Raw genomic sequence first — 25,028 nt, 5'->3', positions numbered from 1 at the left:
TAACCTGGGTATCTACTTTATTCAGAGAATCCGGGGTCTTGGGAAGATGCCCCCTTCATATTCAACCATACAAATGACACAGACCTGTTAAACCTGTGGGGGTTTGGATGAAGATGTATTTAAACACTTGGTCCCTAGTTGGTGTTGCTGTTCAGAGTGGATTAGGACATGTGGCCTTATTGAGAAGTACACTCCCTGGGGGTGGGTTTGGAGAGCCATTTCCAGTTCTACTCTTTACTTGGTGCTTGACATTCAAGCTGTGAGCTTTCAGAGCATCCTGCTCTGACCACCTGCCTGCTCTCTACTGTCAACTGTTCCAATCATCATGGACTCTTATCCCTCAGGAATTGTAAGCCAAAACAATCTCCTGGGAACAGTGTCTTAGCCATGGTGTTTATCACAGCAGAAGTAACTGTGACCTGGGCCTGAGTAAGCATGTATGTTGTCATTGATATTGGGCATCTTTGCCTCTTAAAAATATCCCCATAGTTGGGCAGTGGTGGTGCATGCCTTTAATCCCAGCACTTGGGAAGCAGAGGCAGGTGGATCTTGTGATCTGATCTATAGGAGCTAGTTCCAGGACAAGCCCTAAAGCTACAGAGAAACCCTGTCTTGAAAAACAAACAAAATCCTCATTGCCATTTTCCACCGGCAGTCTAGAAATCATCAATCGCTTAGGTCATCTCAACCCCAAAGCACTTAGGTGTCAGAACTGCTCCCAGGCTCCATTCTCCTGGCTTCCAGGGTAGCATGGCTCTCAGCAACTTTGTGGTCAGTTTTTCTGAACATCCTTCTGACTTCCACCACCAAGCTGTTCTTGTCCTTCAAACCTCTGTGGGCTTCTCTGAAACATTCCCACAAACTTCTTAAAGATTGCCTGTTTCTGGTAGGGTGCCCCTCTGCAATGAGAACGATCTGGTTGGCTACCGCTTGGAGAGTCGTCATCCATCAGTATGCTATCCAGCCTTCACTAAAGTGGTCCCAGGATGCTGGGTACTCACAGAGGCTTCTGTTTCCACCTAGTCATGGATGTATCACACACACACACACACACACACACACACACGGCCCACTGTAGCCCTGCTAGTGTGATCAAATAGAGGTTCTTCAATCTTTTGATAATGCTTTTAATCAGAAGTTTTAGAAACACAATTGCTTTTAACTCAAAATTCCTTTTAAAAAATCTGTCATGGGACAGAAATAGGAGATTAATGGATATCTTGCAGGAAAGACAAATGGCACCCCCAGAACACCACAAAACTGGGGGGAAATTAATTGAACCCTTACTTTTGATAAATATTTATTTTTTGCAGAAGAAAAATGCATACTAGTTTAAGCTGTCATTACACTAACCTACATCCTATTTTTCATATTATTAGTAATACATAATGTGGTAGTTTATATTCAAAACTAAAACTAGAATGTATATACCTCATGTATTTATCCAGAAATACACCAAGGTTACTATGGTTACGAAAAATCCATTACCTTTGAATACGGAATGAAAAAGTTTGACTTAAAGTGTGCGCTATTTATTATAGCAAACATCAACAGCCTTCGGGAGGTTCCCTAACTGGATTCATTTTTCAGTGTCAGAACTGACCCAGTGCACCACGAGCCCATGGCCTATGCAAGGCAAAAATTCGAACTGTGCGCATTTTTAAATATAGTTTGTACTGACCTAAGGAGCAGCAATGCATCTGACTTTGAATGTTTCATATTTAAGGGGAAGAAGAAAAAAAATTCAGAGCACCCAGAGGCTAAGTGGCTACTGGATGGGATGCCCTGCCTCAACCTCAATCTCCCTTGCCAGCTAGGCCCATTCCCTATGCACAATGGGAACACCTGTTCAACTGACGAGTGTAAGAGAAGCCACAGACAAGCGGAGGAGGAGGGGCAAGGGCTGGCACTATGAATGGTTAACAAGGGGCATTACATCATGTCATGGAGTTCTTAATATAGCTGAAAGCAAATGGGTTTAAAGAGCCATTGACCCTGGCCAAGGAAACAGGATGAGCCAGTGTTCTGGGTGAAATTTCAAAATCTTTCCTTGCCCTATTCAAGTTTCTGCTCATCAAGTATAACTGGGTATTTTGAAGTAAAGCACAGAAGTCTAATAATCATGCAGAAATGCAGTTGGTGGAACCAGATGTCACAAACAAAAATAAATTTCAAATGTTTTCTGTTAGTAAAACATATCAAAAATTTGAAAAAATATTTCCTCCTGGTAAATTCTCTGGATATCAAGGGACGATATAGATCAAGTTTGCAAAAGTAAAAAGCCAAAGGGAAGACGTAAAAGTAAGAGAGGAGGAAGAAGGAAGTCGGCAGGCAGCAGGGGCGAGGGTGAACACAGTACATTGCACAGAAGTATGAAATTGTCAATGACCTTTGATTCACTTGTTTCCATTTTAAATCATAGCAAATCAATATTTACATACAATATTTATCACAACAGTTTTTAAAAAGACAAATGTTTATATGGTTGTATGTGTTCTTATAAATCTCCTAGGTGAAATACATTATTAAAATGTTCTGAAACAGGGTGCAAGAGAGATGTTCAGGAGTGAAGAGTGCTTGTTGCTCTTTCAAAGGACCTGGGTTCAATTCCCAGTACCTATACGATGGCTTGCAACCATCTGTAACTCGATTTCCAGAGGATCCAACACCCTCTTCTGACTACCTCACTTGCTAGGCATGTACTTTGGTCCCAAGTAGATCCACATTTAATTTGGTTTAAGTGATTCTGACTTCTTGATCTAGCTGTGCCTCAGCTTTGCTAACTGTAAGATTAGAGGAATATAAAGCGACTTTCCTCATCTCTTCTGAGGCTTTTTGTTGTTGTTGTTGTTGTTTGCTTGTTTTTGTTTTTGGTTGGAGACAATTTTGTCATGTATTGCAATAGTGACACCTGCTTGTCTCCATTGTTTTAGACTACTCTTACAAAAAAATTTCCCTAAGGTAGAGTCTAGTGTTGACTGTGAGGCATGTTTCTTGGATGCAGCCAAAAGTATGCTACTCCTTAAGATGAACCCCATTCCCAATGGCTTTCTCGGGTGAAGAACCTATGGTCAGACAGGTCACCAGCCTTAGGGGAACCTCTCACTATTGATAGAGCACTAACCAGCTTCTAATGGTCTATCGTTCTACCCACAGACCAATGCCTCTCTAATACCACACCTGAGAAACCTGTCTGCAGATGGCGATTCGCACAGAAACCTACGACCTGCCCATGTTCAGAAAATAAGACTGTATTGTGCTTAGCTCTGATGGGACACACACTTCATCCCTCCTCTCGAGGCTCAGGGATCATTTCTGAGGAAGGGAGAGAAAAAACGTAATACCAGAGGTGGTGGATGACTACAAGGACACATTTTCTACTGGACACAGCAGGGCCTCTGCACAGAGGAACTCATAGCAACTTCCCAGCATGCTCAAAGTCTGTGCAAGCCCAAGCTAGACAAAATCATAACATAAAGAGGGAAGAGAGCATGTTACCCTATCCCAACCCAATAGCTGTTGGCAACTGATACCTCTGGGAGAGGGAGAGAGAGCTTCCTCCAAGAGTGGGGGCTCTGGTTAGTCGGCCATATTCCAGTAGAAGTCCACACATCCAGAAAGAGCAAAAACTGGTTTTGAAGGTTTACAAGAGACAGAGCCATTCAACAAATCTGGGTGGGTAAGGAAGAGGGGATGAATCTAGTACCATCATCAAATCAATCTTATGATTATTCTATTATTTAATTTGTAATATAAACTCTATCTTAAGGAAATGATAATTATGCCTCTTATTTTTTTTTATAAGATTTTTGAGACAGGGTCTCTAGATATATAGCCCAGGAAGGCCTCAAACTTCCCATGTAAGAGACTGGCCTTGAACCTCAATCTCTCTGCTTGAGCAAGGACTGTAGGCATAGACCTATAGGCATAATTACAAGCTTGCTCTACGAAAAAGAAACAATGTCTTAATATGTTTTATACCATTTGTTTCCTTTATAATGTTAAAATGTAATATTCCTACTGAGTTAGTTTCATTTCCCATTCTGAGATAAATTCCTGATAAAAGTATCTTAAGGAGGAAAGAGTTTATCTTGGCTCATTGATGGGGGGGACAGGTCACCACTGCAGGGGCAGCGTGGGTGCACGGGGTGGACAAGTCACCACCACAGGGGCAGCGTGGGTGCACGGGGTGGACAGGTCATCACTGCAGGGGCAGCATGGATGCATGGGGTGGATAGGTCATCACTACAGAGGCGGCGTGGATGCATGGTGTGGATAGGTCACCACTGCAGGGGCAGCGTGGGTGCACGGGGTGGACTGGTTACCACTGCAGGGGCAGCATGGATGATGGGGTGGGCAGGTCATCACCGCAGGGGTGGCATGGATGATGGGGTGGACAGGTCACCACCGCAGGGCCAGCATGGATGATGGGGTGGACAGGTCATCACTGCAGGGGCAGCGTGGGTGCATGGGGTGGACAGGTCACCACTGCAGGGCCAGCATGGATGATGGGGTGGACAGGTCATCACTGCAGGGGCAGCGTGGGTGCACGGGGTGGACAGGTCACCACTGAAGGGCCAGCATGGATGATGAGGTGGACAGGTCATCACTGCAGGGGCAGCGTGGGTGCACGGGGTGGGCAGGTCACCACCACAGGGCCAGCATGGATGATGGGGTGGACAGGTCACCACCGCAGGGGTAGCATGGATGATGGGGTGGATAGGTCACCACTGCAGGGGCAGCGTGGGTGCACGGGGTGGACTGGTTACCACTGCAGGGGCAGCATGGATGATGGGGTGGGCAGGTCATCACCGCAGGGGTGGCATGGATGATGGGGTGGACAGGTCACCACCGCAGGGGTAGCATGGAAGATGGAATGTTAGGCAGCTTTTGCTGACATCAGGAAACAGAGAGGAAGGCAGGATGACTTTTTCTCTCTTGTTTTTTATTGAGTCTGGGTTGTTCGCCTATGGGACACATCTCAAACCTACATTTGTGTTTGCTTTTCCTCTCTCAGTTAGGTTTCTCCTCAAGCCTTCACAGATACACCGAGAGCTGTGTCACCTCGGTGATTCTAAATCCGGTCAAGCTGACCGTGGAGATGTCTCATCGTTCTCAAGTTACAGATTCAGGAATTCAGACTCAGAGAAGATATCACGTAAGCCCATGCTCCTCAACTAGCTAGGATGCCTAGGTCAGTACCAACGTCTGTCACTCACAGGCTCTGCCACCTTGCTCCTGTCAAATCTCAGTTTCCTCACCTATAAAGTGTGGGTAGCATCTACCTTGTGGAATAAATATCAAAGATATCAATATAATCCTGGGTGAAATACAAAAGTCATTATTCTTGTCCACTTTATAGTCTCAGACTAAAGAGGAGGTGAAAATCTAAAGGAGACCACAACTGCCCAGCAATGCCTTGTGCTGGTATCTGACAGTGTCCCAGGAAGCCAGGGACAGCAGACAAGGAGGAGCACGCTGGGTCCCTTTGTCATCCAAGTACCTGGCATTCAGGTGAATGGGTGAACCCTTGAATAAATAACCTTGCTTTTGACTCTAACTTGTTATAACCTTCCACAAACCCTAGGATCTCTGGGACTCAAGCTTTCAAATCAATCAGCGTTTGAGTAATGCTATCTCCCTGGGAGACCGACACAGACAGGCAACACTAGAAACGCAAAACTAGCATGGGTAACGGCTAGGTGGCTGTAATACCGGAAGGCACACCCATGAGCCTCTTGCCATTTAAGAAACTTCTGGCAATTCCATGTTTGCTTTGGTGTCATATAATCCAGACCTATCTGTCTCTTCTCAAACGGTTTAAGATTTGTAGCACATTGAGCCATCTATCGGCCTCTCCAATCATTCCCCAGGCAGGCAGGTTTCAAATAGTTAGACCTGAGATCATGGGGACCTTGAAGGATGTATCCAATTTAGTCAGCTCACAGAGTCCATGTGCATGGGGGGGCCACACTGATACTCAGCTTCAAACACGTGGTCTGTAGAATCCAGAAAGGTCTGAGCTAGTTAAGTACCAAGATTCCCTTGATATCCCAAGGAGGTGATAATCACTCACCTGATTCAGAGAAATATCTGCAGTGGTCATCTAGAAAACACACATACGCATCTATTACCTGACAGCTACAGTGTAGTACCTGTGATGGTGTAGTTCTGTCCTTCGCCTGTGTAGACCAGGATGAGAACATCCATGTCTAAGGAGTACTCTGTAACAATCCCATTTGCATGTTTGGGTAGACTTCAGGACAACGACAAGGAATTGGAAAAGGACAAGGCCACTGGTGTCTGAACCTCTTGGGGTGCTGTGGGAAAATAAAATAGTCTAATTTTAGTTTACTTTCTAAGTCAAACTTTTCAGACCCAAACTAGTAAACCATGGGCTGAAGCTGTAGTCCCATGCACAGAAGTGTTCTTGACTTGTAGGCCGCTTGTCAGTGATTGCTTTAGGAGCAGCGCTAAAGAACTGTCCTGAATTCCTGAGGACTCACATCTCTGCTGGATGCGAAGTCCTGACTCTAGTTCACTTGACTGATATGTGTGTTACTTCATCAAAAGTATGGTTCACCCATCGTGTCCTCCTGGGGCTGAGCCTGTTAAAGCAGATGAAACTGTGTGCCGGCTTGTCAGGGCACAGGATTTGAAATGGGCCACACGGTGAGTGTTTTCGTATTAGAATGTTTAAAGAACTCTCCAGCTACAGGAGTGGTCAGAACGTGGACAGCTAAATTAATTGCATATTGAAACTACACTGTAGTTGTTGAAAAAATATATTTACACACTAGCCAATGAATTGAAATCATGGAAAATTAAAGACAAAACAAAACAAAAACTAACCGGAAACAGAAATATCATTCTGTCTATGAGACATGGCGCCTTGGAAAAGAGATTTGGGAAACGTACACATGATGACAAGGGCACTGAACCCGATGAGCGGGCGATCGCTTGGTGAAATGGTTGGGAAGTAGGTGTGAGGGGCACCAGGCAAAGTCACGACAAGGAGGTGGAGAGGAAGCAATGTGAAAATTCCCACAAAGGCTGGTGGAAATGAGTATAAAACAGGGTAATAGTGGTGTACCCCAGAAAACACAATCTCACGCTGAGAGAGACGATGCCATCTCAGTAGACTAGATTGGGGATAATGGTGTACCACAGAAAATGCAATCTCACATAGGGAGAGACTACGGGATGATTTAGGATGAGGATGTCTTACTGGCAGCACAGATGAGGGACTGCACTCTGGTCTACAGAAGGCATAGAACAGAGAATAAAGGGTCTCAAGAAGGATTTTACAAAACCCTTTGTCTCATCACTGTGCCATCATATTGGCTTCTGTCCGCCTTCTCTCTCTCTGTGTGTCTCTCTTTTAACTGCCTCCTATGCAAATGGTGTTTGCAAAATGATATCAAAGGTGAAAAGGGCAAAAGGAGGTTTTGGGGAAGAGAGGGAGGGAGGGAAGAAGGGAAAGAAAGAAAGAGAGTGGAAGGAGGGAAGAAAAGGAGAGGGAGAGAGAGCATTTGCCCAAGTGAGCATGCCTTTGCTGGCTAACTTTTGCTATAGCGACCAAGCTTTCAAATCTAAATAACTTTCCTACCAGGCAGCTTACAGCAAACAGAAATACAAAGCAACCACTCTTTCTGCATTCTGAGAGCTGGCATCTCTTGAAGAGATGAGTTTGGAGTTCTGAAATGTTTCCTCTTCCCCAGTGCATGTTTTCTGAAATGTTAATTTAGACCAACAGTTTGTGCATCTCATGTAGTGAGGCTCAAGTAAGGAAAAAGGGGGGAAGTGGTGATCGATTGTGCCTTAACCAGCATCTGGAGGTTCTGTCCTCCTGAATTCATGGTTGCCCACACTGGTGTTTAGCAGCTGAAAGAGACCATGGAAATCAACCATTTGATTCTCAATTTCATACTGTACCACACAATCAATTCTTTTTAGTCAGACTGTCTCTAGATTTACTTCTGAGCCATAGTAAAATGAGGACGCTTTCATTAATCTTTCAGATGCTTCATATTAATGACAAGGCTCTTGCATGAACAATGTAACAGCAATTAAAAAGCCCATTAATCTGCATTACAGCTATTAAAGATGCATGTCATTAAAGGCTATGGGGTTTGATTCATTTTCGCACCCCCCCAAAAAAATGGGAGCAATTATGGCCTGGCAATGCACTTTGTCATCAAATTAGGTCGGGGTTTTCCAGCAAATGGCCTCGCAGCATTTAGCTCTTCTCCTATTTTATTATTCATGACTGAAATGTGGAAGTCGAGACCTTTGAAATTACTTTACCTTCTTGTGGAGTGGGGATGCTCAATGCCTGTGCGCTCTCTGCACAGCCTGCCCGAGAACAAGGCGTCAGAGTCGCTGCATAGCTCTGGAAGGGATGCAGTCCTCTCAGTATGCCTAGGATAAAAGGGGGACACAAAAGGTTTAAATGTTTGCTGGAGCATCTACAGAGAGCTCCCCATGAGTATGTGGGGGTGAGAAGTGAGAAAGAGACAGAGAGAAAAAGAAAAAAGCACAGAGAGATACAGTGACGGAGAGATGCAAACCCACGACTCATAGCTCTCACAGTCCCAGTGAGAAAATGCTTGCGGAGTATAGAAGGGGAACTCATGGGCAAAAGCCTCCCACCCACTCATTGCCAGGACAGTGCTAAAACAGTATTTGGTGGTCATCACGCAGAGCAGCCCATACCTGCAGAACGCGTCATTACAGGGCCTGGACCGCCCACAGAAACAAACATGATCCAATTTGCCTGAGCCTGGCCATTTTCAACCAGATTTAACGGAGGAGCCCCCGTACAGTGCTTGTTAGCACACTTTAGAAAATGCTCCTCCCAAGTGGGGCTCTGCTATTTCAGTGGTAGGATACACAAAGACAAACTGTGTGGTAAGCAAGATGTATGCAAATTCACACAATGGAACAATTAGCAAATTGGATAATTATGCTTTTGTGCTTCTACTTGTAAAATTATTAGTTTATTTAATTAAGACACCTGTCTCAAATGGAAGCATCACATAGGGAGGCATTGAATTAACCAGGCTTCACGGGAGATGTGTCAGATTTGTTTGGCAATGCAAAGTACACATAGACATAAAAATGTCTTTTGTCTACTGACATCCATAACCAAGGAGAAACTTCTTACTAGGTGAGTCCTACAAGTTAAAGAAGTTTCAGGAATACAATGCATGTGCTTCCTCTGGTTTTCTCCTGCTGAAAATCTTTGATTCAAATGGTAGAGAGTGTTACCATTCTTTCACAAAAGGTCATCCCACTTTTTATAAACCCTCATTGGCTAAGCCTTCAGTACCTCAGAGAATATATTATTGTCTCAAGGTAGCAATACTGGTGAGAGATTATACCGTCCAAACACTTTATTATCTGTGCTTATACATTCATGTGTGTGTGCATATGTGTCTGTGCATGTATGTACATGTGGTTTGTATGTGTGCATGTGTGTTTGTATATGACTGTATATGCATGTGTTTGTGCATGTATATGTATGTGTGTGTGCTCATGCATATGTGTGTGCTTCTGAAGATTAGACATCTTTCTTAGCTGTTCTCATCTTGATTTTAGAGAAAAAGTTTTCTTGTTTACCTGGAAGCTGCCAGTTTGGTTGGACCACCTAGCCAATGAGTCTCCAAATTCCTCGTGTCCCTACTTTTCCGGCAGGGGAGGCACAAACACATGCCACTGCCGGGTTATCTCCTCAGCCTGACTCAAGCACAGATTGAACAGATGTGCATCTGTATTTGCCCTCCCCACGGAGAGTGTAACGACTGGAAAGAACGGAAAGAAGGGATGAGCAAAGACAGGAAGCACCGGTTTGCTTTTGCATCTCCTCCTTGCCCATGATCCCTAGTGTGCTCCTCTTCATCTCAGTGGCTGCACAGGTATCTCCCTACATGGATCTATTGGAAAATACCCAACCACATGGCACCCTCTTCTCAGTCTGTGTCCAAAGGAAGCAAGCTAACGAGCACATGCATGCGTACATGCATGCATGAGTGCACGCACGCCGCATACACATACACCAATTACAGGTTGGGGTCCTCCTAGTTTTGAAACTACATGTGGCACAATCCCTACATCCCCTCTTGCCTTCAATCCTGACACCGGTACTCTCATTTCCTCTTGCATACGCCAGTATTTATGACCCATATTTTCAAGCAGGTGCCTCTCATCCCATCCATGCTAACACAATCACACTTTCATCCATATTATAAACCAAGCTGCCATACAGCTGCTCAGGTTAAGTTGCCTGGGCACAAAGCCTGGTGAACTGCATGGACCTGAGAAAGTTGTTCAGACCTCTGTGCCTGAGTCTTCTCCTATCTACATGGATAATAATCTCTGCCTTGAAGAAGAGGCTACAAGAGTGGTGTGTGTGTGTGATGGGCTAGTTCAGTATTTACATCAAAACTTTACTATGAAGATTTAGCACCTCAGGCATGGAGCGGCCTCAGCACCCAGCTATCTGAACAAAGAATACTAGTGTAGAATGGTTTTAGTCTAACTCATGCTACGGCTACAGCTCAGCTCCTGACTCCATTGCTTTCAAAAGACAGTAATCTTTTCAAGATAAATAATTGTCTCTAAAATCCCAACCCTTAAGCCAACTTCAGGCATTCCTTGCACTTACTGGATATAGGTTCCTTCTGTGGCCCTGGTACCACTGGGGCACCCTGAGCTCTTCACTTTGGACAGCTTCTCTCTTTCCTTGGTTCAGTCCAAATACTTCCAGAGTCCTTTAAGGACATGTTGTTTGACTGAACTAATTCTTCAAGTCTCTTTCTTTCTCTCTGTCTCTGTCTCTGTCTCTCTCTCTCTCTCTTTCCTTCCTTCCTCCTTCCTTCCCCTTTTTTGATCTTGCTAGTCTATCAGGCCTCATTATGGAGAGAGCCTCAGAATCTCCAGACTTTAACTGCCCCAGTGCTCTGGACCTGCAATCCTACCTGCAGGCTGAGCATCCCCATGTGGCATCCCATGGCAGTGTCCCCCTCAATCTGTTTCAGTCTACTGGTAACACAGATAAAGTTGTCCATTTCTTTTTCTTTGCAGGGCTTGGGATGGGTCTCATGATGCAAGCACACCATGCAATTGTATCTTTATTTCCATATCTTTTTAAAAGATTTATGGTTCTTTTAAATTTCATTTCTGCATGTGTTTCTGCCTGGAGATATGGTCACATGTGTGCAGGTGTCTGTGGAGGCCGGATGAAGGGGTCTGATCCTTTGAGCATGGAGTTGTAGGCTCTTGTGAGCCACAACCAACATGGGTTCTGGGAGGTGAACTAAGCAAGATCAGTACATGCCCTTGACCACTGAACCATCTTTCCAGACCTATGTGCTCATGTGCTTATAGGGTGTGTACATGATAGTCTATGTATGCTTGCATGTATGTGCATGGTTTAAGCACGTGTGTGTGTGTGTATGTGTGTGTAAGCCGGAAGTTGATGTAAGGCATTTTAGTCTATCATTTTTAACCTAATCTACTGAAACAGAGTATCTTACTTGAACTCTAGCTTGATGACTCACTAATCTAGTTAACCAGGATCGGCCTTTGGTGTCCAATTCTACCTCCTGGCCACTGAGATCATGAGCTGCTGCACCTGCCTGACATTCACATGGGTGCTAGGGATCCGAACTCAGGTCCTCATGCTTGTATGGTGAGCTCTTTACCCACTGAGCCATCTCTCCATCTCCCTAGGTTCCATTTTCCCCCATTTCTTAGTACTTCTATCATGAAGACTTCTATCGTGAGACTAGACAAATTCTAGTCTCAAAATGAAAGCATCACCATGAAATATGTCTTGGCATGTCTAGCTTTACAACTCATCTTTCCTGTGGGAAGTGCGACTCCACTGTGGCTGCACATAGGAAATAACTTCCATGGGGGCATTCGCAGAATACCAGGCCAGCAGGAAGCGAGTCAGGCCCCAGAGAATAGAACTTAAGTTGCCAACATGAGCAAGGCATGCTGGCATACGAAGCGACCTGTGCATCATGTCAATCATGTAGCACGTGACAAAAGCTGTCTCTCACAGATGGACATCCTTAGTGGAGACAGGGATGTTGACTCAGAGAAGACATAAGGTTGTATCGTGGTTGATGACACATGGTTCCTACATAGGAATATCTGTTAGGTATTAAGGTCATCACTGGGGAACTGCAGATGACCAGATTTACACAAGGATATATTGAGATATTATATCTCCTCAGATCATAACTGAAGCACCTTGGTGGAACTTCAATCGTTTTATTGGCTTTTCAGGAAAGGTTCACATCACTAGGGAGGACCACATGTAATCGGATTCCAAAGTGAGCTTCAGTGTTTTGCTAGGCCCAGCTTATTTGTATGAGTCTCTTTGTATGCATGTTGTTCTGGTTCCATCTTGTTGCTATGACAGACACTGTGACTAAAAGCTTGTCATGGGGAGAATGACTTATTTCAACTTCCAGGTCACAGTTCATAATTGACTGCCATCAGAGCAGAAACTCAAAGCAGAAACCATAGAAGAAAGCAAGCTGCATGCTGGGTAAGGTAGAATTGTGATTAACTATCTTTCCTATACAGCCCGCACCACCACTGCTCACCACTCCACCCCTGCCTAGGGAATGGTGCTGCCCACAGTGGGCAGCTAAGACAGTTCCCATCAGACATGCTCACAGGCCAAACTGACATAGGCAATTCCTCCACCAGGGCTTTCCTTTCAGGTGACACTAAGCTGAGTCAAGTAGACAATTAAGGCTAAGAAGAATATACATATATCATGAAATTCCTCCACTTGGTGTCCTCTTTACTTAAGGGCTTTGCCATCCAGCAGTAAAGTTTTCTTAAAGTTCTCAGACATGAGGGTTTAGAAGATGCACACTCTATTTCGGGATCCAGGAGGCCTACTTAATTAAAGAAAAATGAAGGATAGTCACTCTTAACCTCTCAGCAAGATACTTTCTCCAGCTTTATGCTCTGTCAGAAAGGTTTACCAAATCATGTTAAGACTGGAGACCTTAAAGGACCATGGAGAGAAACTAGATCCCTCTTCAGGCCATTTATCAAAGCATGTATGTGTCCTGTTCCAAGTGGGTGAGACAATCATACAGAATCAAGAAAGGAAGCTACAAAATGGAGACCAGGGAAGAAAAGCAGAGAGGAGAAGAGAACTGAATTTGGGGGATTTGCCAACTTTGGATCCCTGGTGGCAAGTCTGCATGACTTCTAAATCACACTTTTAAAAAATGTGCTATCCTTTGCTAGGCTGGCGCACATTTCTTCCCCAGCTCCAAGGGGGATTGCCCATTACACTGCATCTCCAAGATGTAAAGTGTCTGTCAAAGTGTCTAAATAACTTTCCCCAAATATAGACTAGGAACTTGAGCAAGGGGCATAGGCTAACTATTCAGTGTTCCTGCCTTCATGTCTGATTACTGTTCAGCATGAGTCACAAAGGAAGACTGCCCATCCATAATGCAAGTCCTGCTCTCTGGGACAGGTGCTGATTGCCTTTGCTCCCGTGTGGGGAACTCCCCTGGATCCATTCAAGTTGATGCCTATAAAACACTGTGCTAGCAACAAAGGCAAAATGCCTCTCCGAGTCTAAGTAAGTAGCCCATCTTGAATCCAGCTTTGTTGATCCTTAAGTGATTTCCCAAATCTTGCTTTGAATATCAAGGTAAATACTTATATTGTCTCCAGAGAAAAACATAGTGATAATCGACCTTAAAAAATTATGCTATCGATATTTCTTCTTTCAGCCTCTAGAAAAGAAGAGTGAGAAGATGATTTATTTTTTACAATGTTTTTGATGCAAGAGATGTTGAAGCTAGCAGGACTGCAGTGATGGCAGCCACACACAGATGCATGCAGAAGCAGTGACCACAGACATGCTGCATGCATTGAGGCATTTGTGTGATTTAGACCTGTGGGTCTAAGATGACGGATGGCATCCTGGTTTCATACAGCGATTGCCCACTCTGACCCAAAGCACGGTAGGGATGGAAAGGTTAGTTTTTTAAGCTTGCATTTCCAGGTTACAGGCCACCATTGAAAGAAATCAAGGGATAAACTCAAGGCAAAACGTGAAGGCGGGCCTGCTTGCTATTCTGTATAGGATCTCCAACAAACTCGCTCCACAGCCAAAGAAGTAGAATAGGAACAGAAAGGATGCTCTTTGCCAGTTGGTTTTCAGGCCAACTTACACTTTCCTAAGCATTCTTACTTAGTCCATTATCCCCTGATTTAAAATTATACTGCCCACAATGGGAGTGGCTACCCAGCATCCATAAACAATCAAAGCAACATGCCTGCAGACTAATCTGATCTAAACAATTCTTCAAGTGTATCTATTTTCTCAGATGAATCTAGGCTGTTAAATTGACAGTTAGATCCTAGCAGGACAGGAGGCTTCAGTCTCTCTCTCTCTCTCTCTCTCTCTCTCTCTCTCTCTCTCTCTCTCTCACACACACACACACACACACACACACACACACACACACACACGTGCATGCACTACAGTTTACCTAAAGTGGACACTTTCTGGTTCGCTGAGCCAGTGGAGGCTTTCCTCCCAGCTCCTACAAAACACCAAGTAAATTAAAGTTGGACAGAGTTACACAAAGAATTCTAGAGAGAGAAATGTGTCTGTAGAGGAAGGGGCCAACCCGTTATGACAGCAAAGAAGTAGATGCCAACACTGTGAACTCGAAGTGGGTCTCAGATGGATGTCCTTGTGGGGGAACAACACTGAGAAATCCTTTTCAACTTGAGTGTCCCATTCACTAGGCAAATGACCTCTCAAACTTCCTTTCAGCCACAAAAGTCTGTGAGATTAGAAAATGGCCCCAACCATGTCAGAAAGCCTGCCAGTCTTTCTTGATAATGGAAGAAGGCAAGCTGAAGCAGCATTCAATAAGCATAAAGCAAGCATTATCGATGTCTTAAAAGTGTGAGTGTCCCATGAAGCTTAGGAACATCAGTGTGCGGGCATGGATTGCTGGCCCCAGCAGGGCCCTGAATCTCACTCTAAGCGATAATGCATTGTGCATTAATGCCTGGCATTGAGACGTCCTGACATACCACACCAGGGGAGTTTGAAGTCAAGTACAGAGTCTCTTCAAAACCCAAGCTCTCAAGGAAGGGCTGGTACTTTGTTTAAGGGAAGGAAACCCATCCAGGTAGGGAGGAGAGCTTGTGCACAGAGAAGCCGCAATGTCGAAGTCACCCCAATGACTCCCAGGTCAATGAGTGCAGAGGACGTGCTACTATCCGTAGTGTCCCTGCTGATAATATGGTTGGTGGGCACACAACCATGAGAGCCCGAGTTCAAGCCCCAGAATAGGCCAAATCGACCCACCCTACAAACAAACCAGGTGTGGAGGCAGACTTTGTAAACCCAGAGCTGGGGGGACGGAGACAGTGAACCCTTGGGGCTACCTGGCTTGCCAGTTGAGCCTACTTTGCTAACTTTAGAACAGTTAGAGATCCTGTCTAAAGACAGTGCCTAAGGAAGAACAGTAAGGTAATCCTGTAGCCTGCACATATACACACTGTACTCATGCAAACACACACTCTCTCTCTCATGCACACACACACACACACACACGCGTGCTCTCTCTCTCTCTCTCTCTCTCCCTCCCCCCTCCCGCCCCCCCCCTCTCTCTCTCTCTCACACACACACACACACACACACACACACACACACACAAGCACTCACTCTCTCACTTGCTCTCTCTCTCATGCACGCACACACACTCTCTCTCTCTCACATACACACACACACACACACACACACACTCACACAGGCACATACTACAGTTTACTGAAAGTGGACACTTTTTGGTTCACTGTGCCAGTGGAAACTTTCCTTCCAGTTCACCACCAATGCCCCCTACCTACACTGTATCTTTTGACTGACAGACAAGTATCTCCAACACTAGATTGATTTTACCAAATCTTTCTTTCCTTTGCTCACCCTCCACTCCCGCAACTTCAAAGGCTGCAAAGAGAACTATGAGCAATTGGAGGCAGCCTGGCTCCCTTGGAGAACATTCACGCGGGGCTGCCACTAGCTGTACCAGCTGCAGTGCCTCTAATAGGAGCCCAGCCAATGCACCGGGAAACAGAAGAGCATGGGAGGTGGCTTTGACATTGAAATTTTATGATTAACTTTTTGACTCAATGTCCAAAGGCTCTGCCAGCAAAAATAACCTGAAACCAAAGCAAGATGGCAGCCATTCTGGAGAAGAGATGGAGGACCGAGCTTCTATTTCCATTCTTCAGCCGATGCCTCTCCCTCCCCCACCCACCCCCAGCTGCCAAGCTATGTGTTTGGCGAGCATCCACTGTAATCTGTTCTCCTTCATTATGCTAATCTGTGGGCGGAAAGATTTCTGTCATCTTCGAATGGCTTGTACAGCAACGGTAAACACCTTGGCCTGTCTGTAATTGGACAGGTGTCTGCATTGATGTCACCCAGCTTTTAATTCAATTAAAGACCTGGCTGCTCTGCTCTCATTACCCACTCATTTCTGTTGCATTTTTTAGTCTGGTGGTAAAATCCGTGGATGGCATTGTCTACCCCGAGTCTGAAGCCAGTGGACTCCCTGCAAGGATCATGTATGATGCTTCAGATGGGATGTTTGCATGTTAGGAGAGAGGTAGTCAGAACATCATGGAGAGTTTATTCTCTCTCTCTCTCTCTCTCTCTCTCTCTCTCTCTCTCTCTCTGTCTCTCTGTTTCTGTCTCTCTCTGTGTCTCTCTCTCTCTCCCTCTGCAACTCTCTCTTTCTAACCCCCCCCCCCATGTCTTCTTTTTCCTGACCATAATAAGGAGCGGACACACAGCTACAGAAAAGCTGTCTCTCACTTCCTCTCCCTGGGGCTTCCCTCCATCTCCTGAGAACTCAGCCGAGTGCCACGCTCTGATTTATTTGCTGGCATTTCACATTTGGATCAAGGATGCGAGGGTGGGCCAGAACAAGGCACTTATTAAGAGGGCCATCTGGTAAGGGACATCACATCGGCTGAACCGCTCATCGCTAGGGACGCAATGGAAGAGGCTGAGCAAAGGAGAAGACAAGAGGACAGTTTTTGCCTTGAGACGCTGCCATGGCACTGCTAAAGTCTAATTCTCAAGTGTATATCTGAGCCAGCCCAGTAGATGGATTGGAGGGAGGGAGTCAATCCAGCATGCAACAAATTTTGCACACTATAAACATCCCCTTGGAAACAAAGTTCTAACCCAGACATTTTGATACATTGACCCAAGAAACTATATAATGACACTTGTTAAGTCTGGATGAAAATCCACGAGTCTAGAAGAGATATTTGGAAATGTCCACAGATACTTCTGCTTCCTCTAGTTCCTAGTATGCTGGGACTCCTGCATCTGTGGTTGTCAGTAGCACGTTAATTCACAAGAAGCCGATGGGAACACAGGGCTGCTGAATACTCAGCCTCAAATGGGACGTTTGCATCTCCTCTTCCAAGGCTCAGGGAATTTGGTTCAAAGATGACTATTCTATATAGTAAACACAGACTAATAAAACATAAAAATAAGACCGATAGCATTTATAAAGTAGCGTTCGTCTTCAATGGACTTGAATAATGGAATAGCCACAGCTCTTCCCCACACCTAAGCAATTCTTAGAAAAAAACCTAATCTTTTCAATAGTCAATCTCTTTCAAATGAACTTTGTGGCCTAGTTCAGAACTTCTCCTGGGGAGCATCAGTGATCGCACACCTTGGATCCAAGACTACGCAGATTCTGATGTTTTCCAAGTAGGAAAGGATAACTGTTTCCTTTATAAAATACGGGGCCTAATCCCAGACTTAGACAATGGTTTAAGCAGCATTTGAATTGACCTTAAAGATTTACCCATGAAGATTCTCTCAGCAGGCTTACAGCTAACCTCAAAATTTTAATCAATGCCTGCTTCTCGGTAAGAGTCAGAGTCTCCGTCATCTCAATTCCAAAGAAGTTTGAAGCCACAGGCTTGGTTAACTCCTCACACCACAGGAAGGGCAGGCGCTGAACTGAGTACAATGGTGAAGAATAAAGACATGACTCAGCTGGAGGCAGGGGGAGCTATAGGAAAGCCATTTCTGCTAACCACTGTCCCACCTGCTGGGTCCAAGTCTGATGGAGTCATCTGGTTCTTAGAAGGACTGCAGAGTGCAGAGAAACATAAAGTGCTCATAAGCCAAGGTCACACTGTGGTTTCTGATCTTTCTTGTTCCCACATGACATAAGCCCAACCTACAGAGGCGAAAAGAGAAGCCTCGTTAAAAACAACAGAGCACTTTTAATAGCAAATACTTCATTGAAAATGCACCTTAGAATGCGTTCAGAGATTCACCTTACTACAAAAGCTGTCTACAAAGGGTGATTTGTCTCTTAAACCAGTTGACAACACTCCTTAAGGGAGACAACTGACTCATAAGGAAGTGTGTGTGTGTGTGTCTGTGTATGTGCATGCGTGTATGAATGTGTGTGTTGTGTCTTTGTTTATATCAAATGTTGGTAGCTTTCTGATTAATTCCAAATACAATACAATTATAAAAAGATAAAGAGTAGAAACAGTTTGGGAGAACTTCCTTTCCTTTATCTATATAATATATAGATAAATATATAGATATAATATATAATATATATATAATGTTGTGAGCATACAGGCATACCTTATTGCTGATCACTGGACAGCAGGATTTAAATATTATCTTCATTTTCTACCATGCTATGTGTTTCACTAAATTGAAATTCAGATGCTTATAATGGAAATTCTTTTCAGGCTCAAATGAATTTCTTGTTAAAAAGAAAAAAAACCAGAAAACTAAAAGGCAGACTGCCTCACAGTATCTTCTGAGGAGTAACTTGCCAGGCACATTACACATTCCAGGGAAGCAGACAAAGCTCTTAACTCACCAACGCCGCCTACCCTAATGCAATTCTTCTACATTAGCAAGGCAGGAAGATGACATCACTTCTATTTTTACAATTTCTGTCATATTTTTGTCCTCTGCAAATCTCCTGACCAATTTCTTACAAGATTTACATTTAAGGAAAGAGTTTGTAATAAACTACAGATAAATTTATGGAGTACTATAAAAACCGGCACAGACTTCCTCAAAGTCCTTCTGTGAACAATCACGCTGAAAAGAATTTCTGTCTTCGTTTCTTCCCTGGTTTGCAGATGGTGGCAGAGACCACTCTTTGACCTCCTGGCACATATTACACACTTTTCCTCCACCAAATAAGTTTCCTTCCTGCTAGACAAATGGCTCAGTGGAGTAAGGTTAGCCTTTCCCAGCAGTCCCCATAGCCATGCCACCGAGTTCTGATCACAGCCGTCCACCCAAGGCCGAGCATATCTAAAACACACCTTTTCAGCAAATCTGCAGAGCTGTCCAAGGTTTTGCTGGGTGGAATCACACTGGAGAGGAGAGGCCCATGCAGTGGAACGCGGAGCCAAAGATTTGACCCCAAAAGAGGCACAGCCAACGGATGAAGTGACTGTGGTGCTGGTGTAGGAGAGCCACATCGACTAACTGTGACACCTGTTTGCAGAGAAGCCTCCTTGTGGCTTAGCTCATTTGAGAAGTAGAGAGATGATGATAAACCGTTCCTCAGCTTGTCTTATAATTCTCCTTTCCTACCTAGTCTTTCACTGTATTTGGGTGCTTTCTGGTGGTCTAGCCTAGAATGTAATAGCTGATTTATTGTATCTTAGTCTAGAAAATAACAGATCTCATCATGGTATTTCCCTTGGGTTTGTGCGTATTTCACGTGCTCACCCCAAGCATCTGCTCCTTCCCTTTTCCTTCCTAGAGGATCCCATTCTATTCCCTGAAGACTTCCTTTTGACTTTCGCTCTTCTTTATGGCAGAACAAAGCTCTACTGTGTACACGGAAGGCTCCACTGTGTACACGTAAGGCTCCACTGTGTACACGTTAGGCTCCGCTGTGTACACGTAAGGCTGCACTGTGTACACGTTAGGCTCCACTGTGTACACGTACCACATTTCTTTATTCACCTAGCTTTTGAAGGACGTCTAAGCTGGTTCTGGATCTTGGCTACAGTGAATAGGGTGATGGTCATCATAAATGTTCAAGTAACTCTGTAATCTGACTTACAGTCCTGGGGCACATGCAAGGAGGATACAGTCATTCTCTTTTTCTGTTATTGGTTGATTCTGAGGAAGCTCTGCTGTGTGTCCACAGGGGTTGCACCAGGTTATATCCCCACCACCAGTCTATGGCTGTTTTTCCTCCCAAGTTTTCACAGTGTTTACTGTTCTTCCTTCTCTTCTCTCTCTTGGTATGATAGCCATTTTAGCAGGAGCGAGTTGGAATTGTACATCAAATTTAGCCTGTGTTTCTCCTTATGTGAACATTTTTCCACATTTTTACTGGCCATTCTATATTTCTTATTTTAACAACTCTCTGTCGAATTCATTTGCCCATTTATTGATTAGATAATCTTTCTGGTATTTTTATTATTTAGTTTAGTTCTTTATATATTCTGGATATTGCCCCCCTGATAGATGTACAGCCATCAGAGTTATACAAACTATTAGTTGCCATAATGGCTATGCTTTTTAAAATCAATGAATATTTTCTGCTATGTATGTTTATCATCAAGGTCGATGTGGTGCAGGCCTCCATTATGTTAAACTGCGAATGTTTGATTTCTGAATTTCATTATGAAGTAAAAATTTAGAAACCACTATTCAGAACCTTTGCATTTACCATTAATTTTCTGCCATGGAGAAAATATGCGTTAAACTGCAAATACATGTTTAAATCAAGACTGACTCTGTATGCCATTTTATAAGAAAGTTCTAGAGAATCGTAAGTATGATGAAACTCTACTAAGGAACAGTAGTTCAATTCCTAGCCCAGCTCAGCCTGGTGTAATATACAATATTAACTTCACGTTAACTAAGAGTTAGTAGCAGACACTCCATAATTTATTCATAGAAAAAGTATTACACACGACCTAAAGTGGGTATCAAACGCAACACTTGCTCTGTAAGAGCTTATCATCTAATGAGAAAATAAAGCGCGCGCACAAAGAGCAGCCATTTAGAAACCACGGAATAAACATTCGCAGCTGAGTAGGGAAAAATCGCATTGTATTAAACTAGAATGATGTCATTACAGACTTCTCAGGTAAATATAAAGACAATCTACATTGCATATAACTTAAATGTAGAACATACATATGCTCATATTTACATATACCCACGATGGCGATTTGGATATGAATGGCCCCCATAGGCCCATATACATGGAAGCTTAGTCCTTAGGGAGTGGCACTACTTCACAGGGATTAGGAAGTGTGGTCCTGTTGGAACAGGCATGACCTTCTTGGAGAAAGAGTGTCCCTGGAAGTGGGTTTTGGGATTTCAATTGCTCAAGACAGGCTCAGCGTCTCTCTTTTCCTGCTGTCTGTCAATCCAGATGTAGAACTCTTGGCCCCTTCTCTAGCACCATGTCTGCCTGTGTGTTGCTGTGCATCCGACCATGATGATAAAGAATTAAACCTCTGAACTGTTAGTCAGACTCAATGAAATGTTTTCCTTTATAAGAGTCGCCATGGTCATAGGGTCTCTTCACAGCAACAGAAACCCCAACGAAGATACCAACATATATAGGTCTGTATAATAAAACCTCCTTGATCAGATAATAGCTGGATTTAAGGCAGGCCAGGTCAGTCCTGAGACAGGAGTCACATGATTTAAAGTCCCCGCTTCAACTCCTTCTACTTTCCATCAAGTATAGGATGCTTGGTTCTTGGTACCCATCTAATTCTTCCTTTCTCTGTGATTCTTAAGGTTATTTTAACCCTTCATTTTCTTTGGAGGCATCCCAACAGTAAGTTTTACTTTTTATCAGTAGATGGGAAACCCCCAAATAGCTCACCCATTCTTTCCAGTTAACAGATATGGACAGCTTCAGGAATGGGTACCATCGCTTATTGATGGCTTTGTTTCAGGTTCTTCCACCCTGTCTTCAGTCTGGCCCCAGATTCAAGGTCAGAGTCAAACATATGTGCTTTCCACACGTGGGTACAGCTTTACTAAGCAAACCAGTCACTGCACTGCTTTCATTTTCCTCTCAGGCAAGTGAACACCATGAACTTTAGAGTTTTCTTTCATTTCCCATATCAATAGTCAGCAGCTTGTGTTCTACTCGGCACCTCAGGGTGGGGAGTGGGCTGGGTAGACCTTCAGAGTTACACCCTGTTCCAACTGAAACATCTACAATACAACAGCCATGCCTTTCAGGGCCCATCACAGGTGAAGATGTGGAGAGTCTCTAAGAGCCAGAGAGACAGGACATCTGCTGAGAGACAGTGTAGTCTACAGATAACAGGGAAGCTGAAGCTATGAGGTCTCAATATACTTGTAGATAAGATCTGAACAATGACAACACCATCTGACATACTAATACAGATGGGGCAACTCCCAAGGCCCCACTCCTAGAAGAACAGCTATAGGCATTAATAGTTGCCCAGAGAGGAGCAATCAGTCTTCTCTATGGACAAGGCCCCTGATAGGTTATCCGATCCCCAGCAATCATCCTTAAAGACAAATATGTTTGAGCAACACTAAGCAAGCTCAGTAGATTGAATTTATAAATAATTTATAAAAATATAAATATATAAGAGATCAAAAATTGGAAAAGGAAGGGGGGATGCAGGAGGAATTGGAGGGAGGTGCAAACATGAGAAATGATATAAATACAGTACTCATATCTAAAATTATCAAAAACAAATTAGAAATAAAAAGAAAGGAGAAAATTTGTAAAGTTCATTTTAAATTAAAAATAAAGAATTTCAGAGTCATGTATTCTATTTCTAGCCTGGGTAGGGGTTCGCATCCTAGAACAATCATCAGGGTATTCTCACCTCCTCGCTCTGTGAGCTCTTGGCAGCCCTGTGCCGACCATGTCCACCCTTCCCTGTGGACCATGGTGTTTCTAAGGCAGCTGGAATAGGGAGGGAAGGAGGAACATGGGTAAATTCCAGCCTACCAGCCCTTCCCCACCAGCATGCTGTACCCTGTAGGTCATCGTTCGTGGTCCACCAGCCCTGTGCAAAAGTGCAAATGGGGAAAACAAGCAAAGCACGGAGTTTTCAATTCTAGCACGGGATTCCTGTGAGAAAGGCTGTGTTTCATAAGTCATTCGGGAATCACTTTACGTGATAGAGTTGAATCACTAATTGTTACCAGAAACCATCCAAGAGAGAAGAGAAATGATAGATTTCCAGGTAGCCGTTATCTTTTTTCTTTTTTTCTTAGGCAAATTCAACTGCAGAGGCTGCAAGAGTTTTAGTGGGAAAAGCTCTTACCAATTGAACTATAAATTGAAATTTCGTATTTTTCTATATAAGTGTAGATTTGGTTGTAAGATCTGGAAAATGGTTATTGTTGGTCCATCTGGTAAACTATAGTGAATAGTAAATTTCAATTTTTCTGGCAGAATAATAATAATAATTACTTAGTACCTAGGAGAAGGAATGCAACCCTCAGATTTTTAGGACAATGCCACATACATAACAGGAATATTGAGAGAATTTTTATTTAGCAATTACAGCTTTAGCCTGATGCCAGGTGCTCTAATTATCTGCTAATGAAGTCCACACACTCAAACAGCTCAAGGAAAACAACAGCCATGTATGTGCGAACTCTTGGATTGACTCTCTCTCGGTCTGATTTCAGATCAGGTTCTGCACCTCTCCCTGAGCAGCCTCACTCAGAGGGGAAAGGGCTGGACTCTGGCTGCAGCTTTGCATGTTAACGGGGCCAAAAGGGAAAATCCACAAATGCTGGAGAAAGCTAATTGGAGCCCTTTGCAGAAGTCTACAGAAATAAGAAGCAATGGCAGTGCAGCGTCCTACCCAGAGGCTCAGGTGGAGGAAAGGAACTCTGAACTCTGGCCTTGGGAAGGTGTGGAGTTGAGGCCCTGTGGCCCAAAGGGGGCCCTTGCTCCTAAGGGGGTCGATTAACCCTTGGACTCTTCACTGCTGGTGGGATTATACTCACTGAATCCTTTAGTGGTCAAACCCATGAGCACAATATTTGAATATTCTGTCTGCCCTCTTCTGCTTGTCTAGTTTTCCATCCTGGTGTTTGTGTTTAATCACTTGCTCTTCTTTTGACCTGTGCCTTCGCGTGAGTCATACGAAGGCATAAATAACATCTCCCTCTTCCCCCAAACCACGACACTTAGTTGTCTCCCTCAGTTCTCTTGTTTAATATTTTGTCTTTGTTTAATATTTTGTTATCTACACTTACACATTATATGGAAAACATCTCTTTCCATTCTAAATTTTCAAGTTTAAAGCTGGGAAGGAAGAGTTACCACAAGGATTTATGAATGAAGTTGAAATTTGATAATGGGTGTATTTCTACTGCTAACTGTATTTCCCAGTGTTAGCCGAACACGAGAACTATTCATTCTAAAACGCTGGTGTACAGCTCCATTCCAAACCCATTAAACCTGATGCTCTGTAAATGGACAAAAGGTTTCAGGATGTCTCAAAGACTCCTCATTAGGAAGACATAGCTTACGAGACTCCAATAACAGAGGTAAACGTTGAGGAATATCTGAAGGACAAGAGGCAAAGAGAACTTAGCTGTACATCACCAAGGGCCAGGAAACTTGAATTCCTAGTGAATGAGAAAAACCCCTGGCCTTCAGGACCCTAATTCATTAACGAGTTGAGATAGTTGAGATCCTGGTGATGGCAATGGAAGCTTCCCCAATAGACCCTATCATCTCCCTGTGGAAGCCTTCATTGGCACCAGCTCTCTGACCAGTAAAGCAGAAAACCACCTGGTTTTCCTAGGGATGGAGCTACTGGGTTGCAGAAGGTGAGGTCCTGGGGGAGTAGAGTCAGCAAATGGAGGAACTATGTCTGTCCCAGTGCAGAAGGCACGGCAGCAGACCAACTTCTGACAGCAAGGAAAAGGACAGTTGACAAGGCTCCACAGACAG

The 25,028-nt window shown here is 44.0% G+C and overlaps 1 protein-coding gene across 1 annotated transcript in view; it reads right to left on the bottom strand.

Moving 5' to 3' along the window:
- Ush2a (usherin) overlaps positions 1-25,028 on the bottom strand; it is a 669,744-nt gene that overhangs the window by 353,949 nt on the left and 290,767 nt on the right. Inside the window, 2 exon segments of the mRNA XM_041635252.1 lie at positions 6,156-6,320; positions 8,308-8,421. Coding sequence (XP_041491186.1) covers positions 6,156-6,320; positions 8,308-8,421 — 279 coding nt within the window.

This window comes from Microtus oregoni, unplaced genomic scaffold (genome assembly GCF_018167655.1).
Source record: "Microtus oregoni isolate MIOR12 unplaced genomic scaffold, Mior012 000047F_ref0000412, whole genome shotgun sequence".
NCBI lineage: Eukaryota > Metazoa > Chordata > Mammalia > Rodentia > Cricetidae > Microtus > Microtus oregoni.
This window is presented reverse-complemented; position numbering and strand designations above follow the sequence as displayed.